Raw genomic sequence first — 18696 nt, 5'->3', positions numbered from 1 at the left:
GGAGAGGTGGGCGCTGGGAGCGGGGCCGTGGGCGGCGGGCGGGCGGGCGGGCGCTTGGGCCCCGAGCGGTGCCACGTGGGTGAGTGCCGGGTGAGTGCCGGGCCGCTGCCCGTCCGACCGCCTTCTCCTCGCTCGGCGTCTCTTCCAGACGCGTGTCTGCCTCTTCGCTGTTCCCACGTGCCGCCCCCATGGCAGCGATCTACTCCGGGATTTACCTGAAGCTGAAAAGCGCCAAGACTTCTTGGGAGGACAAACTCAAAATAGCCCGGTTCGCGTGGATTTCTCACCAGTGCGTCCTGCCTAATAAGGAGCAAGTGAGTACTTTTTAGTGGTGAGCAGTGATGGAAGAAGAAAATACCGATGGCGGATTGCTGCTATGGATGAATCAGTTCTTAAAATCCAGATCTAGCTTCTAGCTAGCTGATAGCACTGTAAATATAGCACTGATTTAGGACTGTGATCAGCTCTTGGTTTCTTTGTCGTTACATGAAATGTTTTTACAACAACGTAGGTATAACATCATACAGGTAGCTTCAGCAAAAAGCCCTGCATTCGTGTAGGACGGAAGAAACTTTCTTGTAGAGAGGGTAGTGCCTGTGTTTTGTCTCCCAGAGACACGAGAAATCATTGTCTTTAGAGCTGTCATTGCCATTGGTATTATGTCCAAGACAGGATGCTCCGAAGTCAGATACTTTTGGGCACAGTTAAAAACAAGAACTTGAGGATGGGAGGACTGACTGAGGCTGTGTGTTCTCTGGTGCTCAGAACTTGCTGTGCATGAGCAAAGAGTACACAGTGCATTCATGGACTGCTGCTTGGAAGGTGATTTGGTTTTCTCGTCATGGAACCCACACTGTCTCCTAAGTCTTTTGTTTTGACCCTGTTTCCTGAAGGTCTGTGCAGTGTTTCCCTCGGTTAGGGATGTCTCATCCTATTCCTCTTGTCCTATTCCTGGTAGTACTTTTGGGCCTGGGGTTTGCACATCTGAAATCTGTGTTTCGGGTTCTTGTTATTTCAGTTACTTAAAATATTAAACTTAGCCATACACCACAACTTCAGTTTTGAAACAGTAATGAATAGATTTCAATCTTTTCCAGTTTGCATCCATCTAAATTCCTGGGCCTGAATTTTTAGGTAGTGAATTTGAACATATAAAGAGAAGGATGTAAGTGGAATAGCACCTTTCAGAAAGTGAAAACCAGCTGATTCTCTGAGTTGCTGATTTAAAAGACTGCATTTGCAACCGGTGTCAACTGTTAGAATTAGAATGTTGTCAGAGTAAAGATGTTCACTCCTGAAAGCTGTTTTGGGATGGTGCATGCAAGCACAGGTCCGACATTTGGTATAGAGCGTAAGCTCTTAGGAATTGAAACCTTTGGGAGCAGACTTCTCTGCTCACTCAGAAGCTGTTCTGCTTGGATGTAGCACGGTTCCCAAGGCACAAATGCTGTAACTGTGAGGAGGTACTGCTTTTGTCCTGTTTTTGCTTGGGGGTTGTTAAAGATTTCTTGTTTTCCCTTCTCTTAACAGGTTTTACTCGATTGGGTAAGCCAGGCATTGGTTTCCAACTACAACAAGAAACATGAACTAGAGGATGAAGTTGTTGAAAAACTCTGGGCATATCTTGACAATGTTATCCATAGTAAAAGACTACAGGATCTCTTAAAGAGTGGGAAGACAGTTGGTCTCAGTTTTTCAATTGCAGAGGTAACTATGACTGTGGATATTTGGTAAAATTCTGGATAGCAATATATATCTCTTACAGTACTTGGCTCTTCCTCAAAGTGTCAGATGTTGCATGAAATATGTATTAATCTGATAGTTTGCAGGACCTGTACTAAAAGTTTCTCTATTTCTGTCCTGCAATACATTTTGTATTTGTGCAGCACTAAGGTTAAAAATGGCAGAATTAGTGAGCGGCTGCAAAGGCAGTGAAAATGCCTGGGAAAATGATCCTTTTAGTTTTGATCAGATTGAAGGGAAGCAAGAGAAGATTGTCTTTACATGTAGAAATTGAACTGAGAAGTATGGAGAATTTTTTGGATGAAATATAGGCTTCAGAGATGTTGTGCAGAAAGTGTGCCAAATTTAAATGTGGTCTAGGTATGAAAACCTGTATGGATGAAGATCAGGTCAGAGGTACAGGACAGGGTACCCCGAACGCTAAGGACAGAGGTGGTAGAGAGTCCAGTGGGAAGAATTTAAGGGTATGTTTTAGTTCCATCACTGTTGCAGCAGAGGAGATGAACCATCCACAATAAGGTGGATGGAGACAAGTAAGGTTTTTGACAAAATGGACACAGATTTGTAAACTGTTACTGAATTTGTTTGCAGACATCTGAAGATGACAAAAGGGAGTGAGTGGAAAGTGGATTGAAGAAGAAAACAGCAGGGAAATACACATAAAGTTTGAGAAAAGGAAGAGAAATGCAACATCATTTCTCTAGAAATGTGTATCCCTCAAAGGGAAAAGAAAATAGTCTCATTCCAGATATCAGGACCAGAAATTGTCTCATTTTCAAATATAAAGATGATATTCAGTCATGGACATTCTTACTAAATAAGCTCCCTGTATCAGAGCAGGGATGTGTATTGTGTATGGGTTTGTTGTTGTTGGGAGCGTAATTCTGGGGACCATTGAAGAAGGGAAGAAATTTACCCCTACTCCATTTCTGCAGGATGAGCCATTAGTATCAAGTATGGATAGTCTTATGCTGTGGCCAGTAGCGTGCATGAGGGCTTCATTACTCATCTTGTGCTGCAAACAAATGCAAAGACAGTGGAGCTTCTAGTTTGAAACCTGTGATGTGAGAGGCCCAGCAGCAGTTGTAGGCACATCCCCCTTGCTTGCAGCCACAGGTCACAGGTGTTGTTGGCTCATGATAATGGGCTTTATCTTTGTATGCTAAATTGACTGGTTTTTGGGGTTTGTTTTTGTTTCTTTTTTCAGATCATAAACAAAAGGTTATCAGAGGCCTATTCTGAAAAAACACAGCAGAACATTGGCACTGTGCTGAGCTGCTCCAATGGCATCCTTTCTACTCCTTCACTGTCCATCATTTACACAGCAAAGTGTGAGCTTTTGGTTGACCTCCTCAGCAAGCTGTCCAAGCTGGCATGCCAGCAGCTGGCTTCTGACGATGCTGTGGGCTCCCAGTTGTTCAGCGTCCTCCATCTTACCTTTGCTCAGTACCTCCTGATCCAGAGGCAGCAAACCAACCCAAACCGTGTGTTTGGGCGTGTGACAAGTCACTTGCTCCAGCCATGTTTGCTCCTGAGGCACTTACTGACTGTGAGAAGCTGGACACAAGCAGATGATAACCATGTGTGTCAGCACCTGAGCAGAGAAATACGAAGCCAAATAGAGACTTTGCTGCATGCTGGGTTATTTCAGCCTGAGCTTTTCTCATCCTACAAAGAAGAGCTGCTGTCAGAGCAGGAATCCCAGAAGAAGAAAGGAGCTTTGAAAACTCTTTTGCTACCAGTCAACACAGTGCAGACCAAGCTGGGCAGTGACTTGTGTGAGCCTGCCCTCCACGGAGCGGTTGTGGCTGGTTCGGTGTCTCTGCTATATAAGCTCTTTCTGGACTCGTACTGTAAGGCAGAAAACCACCTTATGTGCTTCCACATGCTCAGCAGGCTTTTTGGCTGTCTCAGGCTCTCTGACCTGCAGGAGGCAGGGAGGAGTGATACGCTTTTCCCTGTGGACTGGAGCATGGAGCTGCTTGCTTTGGAGCAGCTTCTGAACTTGGTGCTCAGCAATGATATCTATAATGTCGCCAGTGACCGTATCCGGCACAAGGAAGTGCAGTTTGGGTTTTACCGGAAGCTAGCACAGATGCTGCTGACACACTCCCAAGCTTCCATCCCTGCTTGGTTCAGGTGTCTCAAGCTCCTGATGTCATTAAACCACCTTATCGTAGAGCCAGACCTGGATGACTTGGTGTCGTCAGCTTGGATTGATGCCGAGGCCTGTGACCCACGTACAAAGAAGCCACAGGAGACTCTCATCAGCACCATATTCCAGATTTACTCCAAGCTGAGGCAGTTCCCACGGCTCTTTGAAGAGGTGCTGACGGTCATTTGCCGGCCAGCTGTTGATGAACTGAGGCCATTCATCTTCTCTGCTGGCCTGACAGCAAAGCTTCGTGAGTGCCTTCTTGAACTGCCACCCAACCAGATTCTGGACATTCTGTATCTCTTTGTGGAGAAATGCCAGACCCATATCATTCCAGCTGTTGAAGGGTCAGTTGACATGGCCTTGAAGCTGATGTCAGTGTGCTCAGTGCTGCATGCTTTTCTGTTCAACATGAGGAGCCTAGATGATGTCACTCCTTCCCCTGTGGTGCTTCGCACTCAGCGTTTAATGGCAGACATACAGAAGGGAATAACTCAGCCACTGATGGAGCTGCTGCAAGCTCCTAGGAGAGAGGAAGAAAAGTCAGAGCTTTGGCTAAGAAAGACCAGTGATGCTACCCTCCTGCTTGTTTACACTTGGGTTGAAGTAGACGCTCTGTTTGGTGTTAGCTGCAGTAAATATGTGTCTCCAATAGCTGAAACAGCTGTTACTGAACCTGCTGCAAGGCACTGGGGCATTTCAGCTTTTCTGCCTGGTGTGGAGGAGCAGTGTTGGAGGAGAGTTATGGAACTTGCAAGTAGTTTTGCCTCCACTAGTAAGTACTGCTTAGAACTGCTCACACTTCAGAAAATGAAGATGATGTTAATGCAGACCAAAGCTGACCTACAGGCCTTGCATCAGGCTGCAGCTTTCATCCTGGAGTCTGGGAGGTCCACCATGAGCAGAGGAGAATCTGAACCGTGGGATGGTGATATCAGCGTGATAACAGAACTTAGCTACCCCACAGCACACTGGCACCTCGTCATGTCCAACCTGACCATCCTGTTGCCGTATCTTTCTTTAAAAGATGTAGAGTACATTGCAAATGTGCTTCTACAAACGTTGATGGTGTCTGAAGCTCAGGAAGCTGCCACGGACCAGGAGCCTTCCATCAGCATTGTGAAGATATCTCTTGGTTTGATCCACAGCTCTCTTCTACCAGAAATGAGGGTCCTGCACTGTGCTTTTCTCACCCATCTTATTCATCAGTTTGCTACAGTGCTGCCCACTTCTACCAGGGATTCAGTAGATCTGCCACTGCAGCAGCTGTCTGTGACTGGTATTCCTTGGCATGAAGAAATCCTGGCTTCTTGCAAAACTCTTGATCCATTGGAAGTTCCATCAGAAAACAAAGTGCAGAAGGATGAGCTGAGCTTGTCTTGGAAAACACTGGAGAAAGTTGCCCAATGTATAGCATTGTTAGCAAAAAATGGCTGCCCTGTCATCCTGAAAGAACGTCAGCTACAAAGATGCCTGGGTTTGCTAGAAATTGTTTCCCTCCTGAAATTAGACAGTTTTCTTCCCTCTGAGTGTACTCGGTGTTTTCTGGTGCTGCTGTCTCTGCTAGTTAATACCAGGGCTAATGCCTCTTGCAGCAAATTGTTACTGCTGAAGTTTTTAAGTACTTGCCTCCACCTCCTGAGATGCCTGCAAGCTGGCAGGAACTCCAACTCTGTTCTTAAGGTGTTACATGCCAGCGATGTTCTTGAGGCTGTCATGACCTCCCAGCTTACAGCTTGCAAGTTTTTCACTGATGTCTTGACTGTTCCTGTTTGGGCACAGTATGTCCAGGAGGTCCAAGAGTTTTTGGAAAACTTTCTTCAGATGATTATTGAAAGAAGACAAAGTGTGAAGCTCAACTTGGAAAAGTTCATGTCTTTCCTGGTGAGCTGTAGGCCAGACACAGGTGCAGCCAAAAGCATAGACTGGAAAAAGTGGAATCCTGCAGCTGAGCAATTGCTGCTCACAGCATTCACCACACTCTGTCATGTCATCACACTGCACCTCCAGCAGCTGCCAGAAAAGAAGCTGCATTCTGTGGATGTGATGTGTGCTCTGTTGGAACCAGTGGTTCTGCAGATGGTCAGAACAGTTGAACACGGTCTTCGGAGTAGCACCCCAAACCAGCCTTTGCCTGTGGCATTCATACCATCTGTCACTACTCTCCTCAAAGCAGATCTGAGCCATCCTCTCAAGAAGGACTGGCAGAAGGAGCCCAGTGGGTGTTTGAAGCAGCCCCGTGTTAAACTGTACCAAGAGTTTTACTCTCAGATACTGAAAGAGCTGCCCTGTGCAGGGAGTAATCTGCAGTTCCTTCAGCTTGCATTGCAGTTCCTGACTGTCTTCTGCTCCGTGCCAGAGCTGTATCCTGAAAAAGAAACTGCAGTCATGGTTGTTTTTGCTATAAAAAAGCTTCTCTCTGGTATGAAAATTCTCTTTCTCCACCTCCTTTGCTAATTTTGTGAGTTAAAAGCCATTTAGCAAAGCATAAGGTTTCTTTAAAAGTCTGCATTTGTTTACTTGTGTTAAAACAGCAGGCTATCCTTTTTTAAATGCATAACAGGAAAATTTTCAGGGAGGCAATATTTTGGTACCTGGACCACAGCCACCATCTGGTTTGGTAATGATCTTCTGATAGATGTTAATATCTTAATAAAGTTGAGGTCCTGAGTTACGCATCCCTGGTAGAGCATTTTGAAAGTAACTGGAACATGGTAGTACTTCTGGAGGTAGGGCTGAACTGCAGTGTCCTGCTTGTGTAATTGGTATAGTAGGCACCACTGAAGCAGCTGATCTGTACCAGGTCAGATCTTAGAGTAAAATACTCACCTGCTTTTGTATCTTCTAGGTGAGTTTATAGAACAGTGGAAGTTACCTAACTGTTATGGATGATGAACACCATGTGGTAGTTCTGATAAATTTTGTGGGATATTAGCAGGTGGGTTCCTTTATCCTCACCAAATAAAGAGCCAGGGCTGGAAATTACATGAAAACCCTCTGCTGCCAGCTGTGGGACCTAATGGCTCCTTTATATTGTCTCATTCACAAAGAGGGATGAACAGAGAGCAGGAATAACTGTTCTCTTTGACTTCTTCAAACTGCTGGAGTCTGTCAAACTTATTACTGGCATGCTCTGGTGCAGTGATGTCCAAACATTTTTGATTGCATACACCTATCATTAAAATACTCTTAAGAAATTGAACACACAGCTTGAATATAACTTACTTACAAATTATACATGTGCTATTCCACTATGTATATTATAAAGCACACATACAGAAAATGTTGAAAAAGAATGAGATAAAGATGAAGTAAACACTATTTAAAGTATGTTTTTGTATTAAAGATATTTTACTTATAATTCCCCCGACTCCAGTGAATTCCCTGGGGTGTGCACACCCTGCTTTGGAGACGCCTGTTCAAGTGAATTGCAGTTGTGATCTCAGTGTTTGCATTGCTATTAAGTAGTCATAGAAAAAGCTTTATATTTTTATGATTTGTGATTGATCTCTGGCCACCATTTGTAGAAAGATGTGTGGCTTGTTTAACCTGCTCCCTTGGCTTGTGCAGCTGCTTTAGTGTAGTCTTTCTGTATTACTGAAGACTTTTTGTTGGTATGATGACTGCTCTGAACCTGAAGGTAGGATATACTTGAGATCGTCAAGTTATTGCACTAGTGGGAAGAAAGGTAAGCAGAAAATATCAAGCCCTCTATTTATTTGAGTGCTAAAAAGGTACCCCCAAAACTGTTTTATTTTCAGTTTGCCCCGTTCCTAACTGTGAAAGTTCTTGTCTTGGGAATTGATTGCTTTTGTCTCTTGAATATGCAGGTCCTGCAATTACAATCCAGGTGATCCGAAGTATGGAGATGGAGCTGACAGAGGTGCTTGTGCAGGTGCTGGGAAACTGCTCTGCTGAGGAGTTTTATGCCATAATGAGGCTGGTGCTGCAGGGACTGGAAGTGAGGAATATTTGGCAGCAGAAGGCTAAAGTAAGGCATGAGCTTAATGTGTTGTCAGCTTCCTTCTGCAGTCTGCTGTATGTTGAAACAAGGTTGTTGGCTGAATGGCATTTGTTAAATTTTTTTCTTCTTCCTGCTTTATGTTCAGTGATCAGGTCAAATTAATTTACATGGATAAGGGCTTTGTGACTGTGCTATGTTCTGTATATAAACTGAGAGCTGGAAAAACTCAGAAAACTTTCTGTCCATCTTAAGCAGTCTCGAGTCCATGTGTTGTCAATAGAAATCACACAGCTGTGGTGTTACAGGCCATTCTCAAAGCTCTTTCCTACTTGCTGCTCAGAGCTCTTGCACAACAGATACCAGCAGTCAGTGATTATCTGTAGCTCTTTTTTACAAGGTTAAAGGCACTTCTAGAAGTGCTGGCATTTTTAAGTAAAACCAAAACTGCACCTGTGCTTTTGGTGCTTGTTGCTCTAAAGACTACTCAGCAATACCCAGATAGCACTCAGTATCTTTTTAAATTATGTGCCCTTCATCAGAGCAGCTTAAGCACCAGTGGTGATGTATGGAACACTTCTGGCAAAAAAAAGGTCTGCTGTATGCTCCATAGAAAGCCCAGTGATTTGAGAATGACACTTGGATTAAATTTGCGGGGTTATCCGTCCCTATCTTATTTCTCAGAAGAGCAGCAGCTGTGCTGCATCAATTCTTGATGCATCTTTTTGAACGTGTATCTGGAATTCTTGAACTGCACAGGTAATTCCTGCTACCTGAATGTAGCTTGAAATATGCTTCTTTTATCAGTCTGTATAAACAACTAAAGGGGAAAAGGTTTGAAAGAGCAATTAAAAAAACCCTGATGCCAAAAGCAGCATTCTTAATTTATAGAGTACTGGTATCCTTGTATTGCCTCTGCTTCTCTCTGTTATCTAGTGGCAGTTGTATGAGAAGGCTTTCCTTTCTTAAAAGTCATGTAAGCTTTTTTGTACAGTAAGTTGATTGTGAAGCAAATGTGGCATAAAGTACATTTGGGTCAGTGCTGCTCAGTGCATTGAATTCTGTTGAGCTGCTGCTTGCTTCACAATTTCCAAAGAGAGGTATTGGTGGGAGGCCTTTGATGTGTCTAGGCTCTGGTAATGCTCAAAAGTGCCACTGACCTTGAAAGAGCTCTTTTGTACATGAAAGGAGCCGGTGTGCCTTGTACCCCTGACTGATGGTCCGTCTGCTTTCTGCAGGAAGTATTGTCAGCTGTTACGTTAACCAAATTGTTGCTCAGCTGCCCATTAAGTGGAGACAAAGGGAAAGCTTTCTGGTTTGCCAGCCCACAGATAATCACAGCTTTAGCTGTAAGTATCTCTTTATTGTAACTTCATTACCTACCCCTCCTATCTCTTAGACTCTCTAGTGGCTACCGCCAACGAGCACAGAGGCACGCAGGAACAAAATAAAACAAATCCATGTTTCCAAATCCAGATTCATCTGAAGTTTTTGTGTAGACCCTTTTTCTCCTCCTTCCTCAAGTAAATCTCCTGTGAGTGCAGTGTGCAGGTCATCCATTTCTTATACACAGTAATTTTATGGAACTACACTGTGTAATATGGAGCTTGGGAGAAACTTGTTAGACTGCAGAGTAGAGACTCTGTCTCCTGTCCAAAGGAAAAGATAACCATCAGCCATGTGTTACAGCAGAAGCCAACAGCAGCAAAACAAAACAAGTGCTTATAGAAAAAAGTAATTATATAAATTCACTGAATTATGAAAGGGAAACTTAACTGAAACTGATCAAACCCAAGTTTCCTGCCCTTTGTTTGTACAGCATATAAACCTAGTGATGTAGGTTTTTCTTCTCTTGGGATGATGTCTCTAGGCAAGAATTTATCAGCGGTTGGTTCTGCAATGGCTGGGAATCATAAGCTTGCAGTTTCTGCCCCTTTTGATAGGTCTGCATGCATGTAAAGGGGTGACCTGCATCATTGGGTTTGTGTGAAGAGGTGCAAAGAGGTGCTGGTTTTCAGGAGGCTGGGGAATAGTTGTCATTCCGGTTGCCATTCCAATGCTCACAGGAGTGTTTGTTTGAAATGCATCATGTGCATCCTCACACAGGGCACAAGTGCATGGAAATGGCTCAGGTGCAGGGCAGGAGTCTCCCTGCCAGTCCAGTTCACACTGGTCTAGTTCCATTGACTCCAGTCAGATCATTAGGGTTCTCTGGTGTTCCAACACTAATGCATTGCTCATTGTCTGTTTCCTGTCTTGTAGCTGCAAACCAAAGAGGCCTGTCAGGACCAGGCACTGATTTCCATCATAGTTACACCTATTCTAGAGACTGTAGCAGCTCTGCTAAGGCAGGGAGAAGGGATTCTTGTGAATCCACATCACGTTTCATTGGCATTCAGCATTCTTCTAACAGTCCCTCTGGATCATCTGAAGACAGAAGACTATCATGGTGTCTTCCTGGGGGTCCATGAAGTGCTCTTCTCTATTGTGCAGTGTCATCCAAAGGTATATCTGTGATGGGGTGGGAGAAGGAGAAAAGGTTTGAAAGAGCAAACATATTAGTGATACAATTTTTTAAATTATTTTGAAATATTTTGTCTTGATAGTATGAAAATGCATTGTACTGCTTGTCATGTAAAAGGCTGAGAATCTCAAAATCACATAATTTCAGTTGCTCTCCTGCTTTGCTTGTGCCTGCACTGTTGTTCTTTGGCAGTGGATTGCTTTTGAGCATCTGGTGCTACGTTAGGAGAAAATGTTTCCTTTTCCTATGATTGATTCTAGAAGCACAAATAGCTCAGGATGCAGAATGAGAAGATAGTTGCTACCCTCTCCAGTCCCTCTACTATGTATTCTCACATGTTTTTATTTCATGTGTTTTTCAGGTGCTGTTGAAAGCAGCACCATCCTTTCTGAGCAGTTTCCATCGTCTCGTTGTTTCTGTCATGCATGAAGGACGTCAGAAAGGAGACAGAGGTACCATATCTTTTCCACCTTTGCTTTATATATATACTGTAGAAGAGGAGATGCTGAACAGGACAAAGTCCTCAAAACCTAGCTGTGGAATTGAAACTGTCATCCCTGTCAAACCTGTCCTTATGAAAAACTGAGGATGAGCTTTGTGGTAGTGGGCTTAGGAAGATAACTGGGGCTCCTGGGGTGCTGCATGCAGACAGCATTGCTTTTGGTGAATAAGTTATTCTTCACTGTCTGGCTGGCAAGTAGACAGGAAGCAGTAAGGCTAACTGTGCCCAATTTCTGCTCTTCCTGTCAAACCCTGTGTCTGCAAGCATGGTGGCTGTGAGCTCCAGTGATTTGTGCTAATATGTGTGAGTTATAATCCCAAATGGATGATACTAAATGGATTTTTTTTAGATTGGAACTATGTTTACTACAGAGCTGAGCTGTCACCATTCTATGCTAAGTATAAGAACTCCATGTGTATCCGAAGCATCATTTGGGATTAGATGATACATCCATGTGGTCAAGGATTTGGAATTAGGGTAATTAAATATCCTAAGAGGAAGGGGAAAAAGTAGACTTATTACAGGAAGTTATTAAAGAGTTTACATAGTCAAAGTGGACAAGTCAGAGATGTCCACACTGATTAAGATGGCCAGGATAGATACCCTGTCATTAATAGTGGAGGGTTTTGAGATAAGTTGACTTCATGGCCTGAAACTGATTGTATCCCAGCTTTCTGCTGATGTCCTACAGCCTGTGCCATGTTTAGATTTATCTCAGCTGATGTGTTGTCCACAGCTGTGGGCAGATATAAGTGTATGTATTCATTGTAGAGGAATATGTTAGCTGAGGCTCAGTGATAGGGGAAAAGGTATGTTAAACTGGTGCCAGATTTGGAGAATTTTCTTGCTTCTGCAATATGTTTACATAAGGCAGTCATCACAGGAAGCTTACAGGTACATGGCATCCTCAAGCTGAAAATGTTTGTCTTTGCTACAAAAACAGGTAACATGGAAATAATTTCTGGATTTCCCTTCTCCCTTGTTTATACTAGCGGTCTTCATTCTCTGCCTACTGAGTTAATTCTTAGCTGATCTCACCAGTCTCACTTTAGATACCTCCAGTGATGCAGCTTTTGCTGCTATATTTCACATAATAGATCTCATCAAAGAGATTTCTTACTATGCTGTTTCTAAGAAATGTCTTCTGATTTTCTCTAGGCAGGGAATACAATTTTCTTGTCTCCTCATTCTCTCCTCCACAGTGCTAGTTGGGACTGAATTGTGAAAGGGACCATAACTGCTGTTGTGAGCACTTCAACATCTATAACAAGTAATTTTTGTCTCACAGTGCACATGAAATTGGAATCAGTATGCTTCTACAAAGTAGCCACTCTAAGGGATGTGTTTTGTGTATTTTGTGTGTTGTGGGGGGCCTCTAGCTGTGGCTTGATAAGAAAAGATGAATAGGCAAGCTGTCCTTGGCCTCATGTTGTTTAAGGATCATGGAAGACTGAATGATTCTTTGGGTTTTTTTTTTTTCCTAATGTTTTTAAACCTCAAATGCCAGGCTGCATCTCACTTTGTGTTTTAGGCAACATGGATGAGTTTGAAATGATACTGAAATGTGCACACTTGGTGGAACGGATGTATACTTATATTGCTGCAGAAATGGAGGACTTCACTGTGTTTTCTGCCTTCATTGTGGCTCACTATGTCACTGAATTGCAGAAGGTATGTTCTCATCTGTCTTGAAAGTGCCACAGTATTGAGCTAGCTTTGGAGTTTCTGTTTCAAAGGCAACTCTGTTAAATTCTGTAAGACGTGTGAAGTTACAATTGTTATACCTCGTGGAGATGCAGGTTTGATCCAGGCTTTTGTATTATGCAAGAGTTCGTGAGAATCTTTCTTACCAAACTCTTGGAAAATTTTCTAAAGGTGTGGGCTGTGTTTTTTGTCTTTAAGGTAAAACAATGCAGTGCCTAAGTACAAAGCTGTTTTGCTTTAGTGCCATGTTGGGTGTTGCTTTTCTTCACAGAATCATGGAGTGGTTTGGGTTAAAAGGTTGAAAGATTTAAAGGTCATCTAGTGCAGCTTCTCTACAATGAGTCGGGACATCTTGAAATACATCAGGTTGCTCATAGCCACATCCAACTTGGCCTTGAATGAAATATCCACCACCTCTCTGGACAACATATTCCAGATTTTTGCCACTATCATTGTTAAAAATGTCTTCCCTATACATCTGGTAGTTAAGTTTATCTTCCAAATAGTCTCAGTTGTCCAGGACTGATAGCAGTTAAGTCTCCATCTGGCAAAGTAATGGTGGAAGATTCTTCTGGAAAAAATCTTTTAATATGGTCTAAATGATTAAGTGAATGAAAAAAATGTTGCCACAAGGCAAGAGTTGTTAGCTTTTTGGTAATTTTCCTTCTGTACCAAAGATATTATTCTGATCCTTACTGAAGGCAACTGCTTCTACTCTTATGGATGCCAGAAGCAGATCAGTGTTTTCTCTCATCCAGAGGTAACTTCAGCTTGTCATTTTCTTCAGCCCATTAGATGCAGATTTCACCAGGGTTTGAATGCTGTTGTGGTGCACGTACCTGCAGACTGATTATTTGTGGTTCTGGCCTGGGCACAGGCTGAAATACAGAAAGGAAATTTAGTCTTTGTTTTAAGACCCTCTTACAAAACGAAAATCCTAACTGGTGCTGTGTTTCTGAAGGACTGTGGTGTAACTAACCATGAAGGTTATTACAGAGGTTAAACTTTGCTACCTTCTCTGTTGCCCGTCTTTTTCCTTTTTTTTGGTGGAGGGTGGAATGGGGGAGCAAAATAATAGGAGATGTCAGATTTTAGCCATATTATTTACTGTTCCTGGTTAGTTGGTTATTGTTTGCATACTGAATGTAGTAGTTCAGCAAAGAGAAAATTGCTGTTAAGGTAGCTTCCCTTTAACCATCTGTGAATTCTGTAATCTGGTCATCACTGAATGTAAGTTTGAAAGCCTGACTTGAATTGTCAAACGACCTTTTTAAGTTGAAAGGACACTTGTCTCAGTATTAGCAGGAGTACACAGTCTCATGAGATGTCTAGGTAAGTTTTGTTCAAGATGTTCCCTGGGAAATAGAAAGTGATGGATGATAGCTGAAACCACAGATCAGTAATGTATGCATGGAACCTTTGGGTGTGGAAGGGGAAATTGGTGTATTGAGCCAGCAGACACTGTGGCAAAGGAGTGTCTTCTGTCTGACAGAATAGATAGATCACAAGTAGGTGATGATTTATTTGCTCATTAGACTGCTGAGAATTGATGGATATCAGAGGAAAGGGGACCCTCAGATGCCTGTCTTAAATGGGGCATGTACACATCTTTCATGTTGCTCTGCAGAGGGAGAGAAAAGCTCTTTTAACCATTCATCTCTTCCGAGTCAGGATCAGTGGCTTTTTCCCTGTGATATGAAGACCCTGAGGGTCCATTAAAGATAACTGAGAAAAACATGTTAGTAGATTTAAGTCTTTATGTAGGCATCTGCACACTTACTGGAACCCTTTTAAGGGTCTGCAAACTAGAACTGAGGAAAGCTACTGTCCTAAGCAGTCACTTATCCCTAAAGCCGTTGTGTAACAGCTCCCTCAGTGCTTCCTCTTTATACCATAAATTATTTTGTATTAATTTAGAAAGATTCCTTACTGGAGAGGGTGGCATCTCTTTCATACTGTTCACAGTGCTTTCTTCTTGTTGCCTCTGAGCTGTTGCTTAATTCAGCAATAGAGGAATACCTCTTCACACATTTAGTGTATCACATCAAGAAATCTGTAATGCTTGACAAATTGGTTGTGCTAACTGTATAGACCATAAACCACTTACAAGTATAATTAACTGCCAGCCAGTAGCTGTTTAAATCTTTGGCTCTGCTTCCCATGGTGTTGTTGGTGTTTATAGGAAACTGCAAAGTAAGAATGGCCTGAATAAGGCATGGGTCCAGATGAATTTGTGATGTGAGGGATGCAGTTCTGTTAACTGCGGCTCTGAGACAGCTGCTTATCCCAAGTAGGCCCTCTGGTCCATATTGTCAGTAGCTGTGGGTTTTCCTGTCCTTGTTCTCTGCAGTCATTTCTCTTCCCTAGGAAGGGAGAGCCCAGCCCAGTGCATTCACTGGGAGCTGTGATGCTCAGCTGTTTTCCAACTGTATTGCACAGTGCAGGGAGAAATAACATCTATTGTAAACAAACCAATTGATCAACTGACAGAGAAGGGAAAAATTACAACCTCTTGCACATGCAAACTCTTCAGGGTCACAGATCTAAAGGAAATCTTATGTGCCTTAATGTCTGCTATATGTTTTTCCATGCTATATTAGTGGATCTAACAAAACATATTAGCTGTTTTCACATTTAGGGCAGAAAGAGAGTGGGAGCCTGTCACAGTGATGAGGAGCACACTTCATTAGCAGAAAGTTTATTAGTTGCCTAAGGAAGAAAGAGGCCTGAATTTTAATGACGGCTTTTTATGTGATTTTCATTAGGCCTGGAGTGCAGAGGCTCACATCTGGAGGCATAAAGCTAATTTTGGGATTCAGCAAAGATAAGATATGGTTCTGCAGCAAAAATAACGCATTGATGCCAGAGGCCAGCACTGTCTTGGGCAGTGAAGTACTTAGCAAGTGATTTGTGAGCCCAGGACAAATTTCAATTAGCCTAGAGCAGCAGAGGGCTCCAGTGTCTGTGCTGATGTTCCTGGTTATAGTGGCTGTTCTACTGGTTGTGGGATTGAGCAGAGGTAATGTCAGGAGCAGGGTGTTGGGTCCTGTGTCATTTCTTGTATTCCTCCAACTTTCTGCATGACTTCAGGCAAGGTACCTGATTCTTGGTGTTAAAACAGATTAAGGAAATGTACGTTTCTGAGATTTTTGAAGGCTTGTTTTATTAAGGCGTGCACAGTGAAGTACTCAGAAAAAATTGTTAGATAAATATGAAATTGTTAAGTGATATGTTAAAATTGTTTCTACCGAATGTAAATGAAGTGCTCATTTGAAACTGACATAATAGCGTACAGCCTGTACGAGACATAGAGAATCCACTGAAATGTGTAATCCAAGGCAAGTATTTTAGGGTTTTTTAATTACAGTTGTTGTGCTGAGGAGTGTCCCTGTGATTCCAGAATGATTAGTGTCTTTGCCGCCGCAGCAATGTGTATAGTACTCCTGTGGATTTTACTGCAAGGGCTGTGCTTGTTTTGCAAAACATGTTTGCAAAATTCAGGAAAATACTGCACAAGTCAATCTTGGATTTTATCTAATGGGCTGCTCCAGATGGTCTGATGCAAAGGATAGTGTTGTCAGCATTTAATGTATACTGACTGTGGAAATGGTGTCGTCTTGCCTTTCTGTCTTCAAGGCAATTTTGTTCTTCTTGCAGGTGACTTTGCATCCAGCTGTGAAGACACATCTCACAGAAGGAATATATCACATACTTGACCTTTGCATTGAACGGGACATCAAATTCTTAAATGCGTCGCTCCCAGCAGGCGTGAGGCAGGTCTTCAAGGATCTGTATAATGATTACAACCACTACCACAAAGCAAAGAAGCAGGGGGAGGAAAAGTACACTGCATGATGAATCCTGCCTGGCGCTGCGTGATCAGTTATGAATTGATCTTGGAGTGCTCAGAAGATGCTCAGTTGCTGTTTGGTTTGGGATAACGAGTAAAATTGAGCTTGAGGAGGGTCCTAAACATGGATTGCATTTATCCCTATACAGCCAGCCTTCATAACGGGGAAAAAGGGAACAGGGGAGGGAGGGTGTGCTGTGCTGTTGGTTCTGGTCCTGTGTTGTGCCACAAATGGCAGAACTGCTGTTCCTCTGCTGGCCCCTGGTGAGCTCTCTGGGAGCCTTGGGGAGCTCACTGCAATTTGGCAGCAGATGTCAGGCTTCAGGCTTTGGCACATCTTGGTGCTTTCCTGTGGAAGCAATAGTCTGGTCTAAAAGCCAGCAATGGATATAACCCCCGCTTTTGCTTACATGGTAAGCAGAATTAAAGCAGTTAAAATGCTTATTTTTGTACCCTGTTATTTTACATTTTGTAACTGAAGTACTTTGTCAATGTTATACAGCTTTACATTAGGTTACTATGCAAACCTGCAGAAGTAAAAGTAAAAAATTTGGAAGATTGTATCTCTTTGCTTGATTGGTTTTGCTTTCCAGTCCAGCCCTGGGCAACCTGGTCTGACCTATTGAATTTCCTTCCCAACTGTATTATCCTCTGATTTCATGATAATCAAAAAGACTGACTACCTGGAGCTCTGTTCGATTTACTGTCATTAAGCAGTTACACTTAGTCATCCGAGCTGTGGTCACTCTCAGCGCACTCTCTGTTTGGCTTGTGACAAATGTTAATTACTGTTACTATCTGGGACTCTTCTTGGTCTAAGCTGAGCCTTGTTGCTTTGTATTCACTCTAGGTTAAGAGTAAGCCCTCGACTTATTGCAGCTCAGCTCAGCTTCTGACAGGAAGCTTTATCAAGTTTTATCAAATAACTCCCTTTCATTATCTAAATGACAGAACTTTGGTTTTTTTAAATTATATATACTAAAGATCTAATTTTTATCTAAGTGGTAAAACAGTCTTCACATGCACATGTAGGTAGTAGAAAGAACTCAGTACTCTTATATGATTATTTGCTTTAATCTGTAAACAGGGGGTGGGCAGAGGGAGACTGGAATGTGGCTTACCACTTTTCTGGGTCTATCTGCCTCCATAGCAAGGTCCAAAGGATGAAGTTTGTCTGCGGCAAAAGGCTTCATGTGGCTCAGATGAGGCAGATGACCAGGGCTCCAGCATCCTTTGGGCTGGAGACGACCCTCCTGTCATCCTGAAAGAGCATCTTGAAGGGCTTTGATACTGTGGAAGCTCTGTTCAGAAGTAATAGTGCTATGTTATTAACACTTTTCCAGTCACAAATGCAAACCACAGTGGCATATAAGCTGAAGCAAGTTAACTCTCTCTAAGCTGGATCCTATGCACCACTGGGCCACTTCTGTATTTTATTTTGTGTGGGCCGGCAGTGGGAATGGGAGTTACTTCTGCCGCACCAGGAAGGGGGACAGTGACATAGGTCCCAGAAGGGACACAAGCAGGAGCTGGAGGCATCCAAAGAGGCACCAAAGAGGGGAGGTCTCCAGGGTGGAGACAGTTAATACACTGGAAAACGAAGGAAGGATTTGAGCACTGGGAGAGGATGTGGAAAGAACAGCAGAAGAAAAGCTGGGTTTGGAGCGGGGGAGGAAGGAAGTGAGGGAGGAAGGAAGTGAGGTAGCATCTCTGGCGTGTGAGTGTCAAGGCTCCCCAGATGCAGCCATATGGTGCAAGCCACACACAGCTCAACAGCTTCTGAGTGCACACCACAGTAAATAACACTAGCCAGAGAAGGTGAGCTAGTTGAGTTGAGGTCAGTTTAATTTCATTAATACTAACTTTTAAATTGTTACCAATTTTAACTGCTTGGTTTGGAAATGAAAATGTGTAACTGACTTAGATGTACAGGGGTGATGGAATTAACAAACCCCCACTATCAAAAGGGCACGGCGCTTGAATCAATGAGAATCTGAAATCCTGCCACAATTAAACCTTTATTTCAAACACCCTGTGCACTGCCACTTACCCCGCAGCCCCCACTTCCATGCAAGGCAGTGGAGTTCTGCGGCACAAGGCAGCGTTTCGTGTAGAAGTGGCAAAAGGGGTTAAAAGGAAGGCTGTCTTTCACTTGCTAATCCCAGGTCTTTGTCCAAGAACTGCTCCGGATTTTTTTTTTTTAGCTAGCATAAATTGAATCACTGGCAGAGGACCACCTGCTGAGAAAGCAGGCTTT

At 43.1% G+C, this 18696-nt stretch overlaps 1 protein-coding gene across 1 annotated transcript; it reads left to right on the top strand.

Annotated features, from left to right (window-relative positions):
* The first annotated feature begins 4 nt into the window (after nucleotides 1–4).
* On the top strand, nucleotides 5–17002 carry URB2 (URB2 ribosome biogenesis homolog). The gene is made up of 9 exons (XM_039707692.1): nucleotides 5–314; nucleotides 1531–1707; nucleotides 2951–6320; nucleotides 7729–7889; nucleotides 9098–9208; nucleotides 10122–10364; nucleotides 10745–10835; nucleotides 12417–12556; nucleotides 16247–17002. The coding sequence occupies exons 1-9, from the start codon at nucleotides 189–191 to the stop codon at nucleotides 16442–16444; spliced, it is 4617 nt and encodes a 1538-aa protein (XP_039563626.1). The 5' UTR covers nucleotides 5–188; the 3' UTR covers nucleotides 16445–17002.
* Nucleotides 17003–18696: the final 1694 nt, after the last annotated feature.

Source organism: Passer montanus, unplaced genomic scaffold (genome assembly GCF_014805655.1).
Source record: "Passer montanus isolate IOZ18808 unplaced genomic scaffold, ASM1480565v1 scaffold2, whole genome shotgun sequence".
Lineage (NCBI taxonomy): Eukaryota > Metazoa > Chordata > Aves > Passeriformes > Passeridae > Passer > Passer montanus.
Note: the sequence above shows the minus strand (reverse complement) of the source record. Positions and strands in the feature narration are given on the sequence as shown.

Coding starts and splice junctions, on each gene's coding strand:
- URB2 (XM_039707692.1), top strand. CDS start 189: ATGGCAGCGATCTACTCCGGGATTTACCTGAAGCTGAAAAGCGCCAAG. Junction 7,890..9,097: donor TTTGGCAGCAGAAGGCTAAA/GTAAGGCATGAG, acceptor TGCTTTCTGCAG/GAAGTATTGTCAGCTGTTAC. Junction 10,365..10,744: donor TTGTGCAGTGTCATCCAAAG/GTATATCTGTGA, acceptor TGTGTTTTTCAG/GTGCTGTTGAAAGCAGCACC.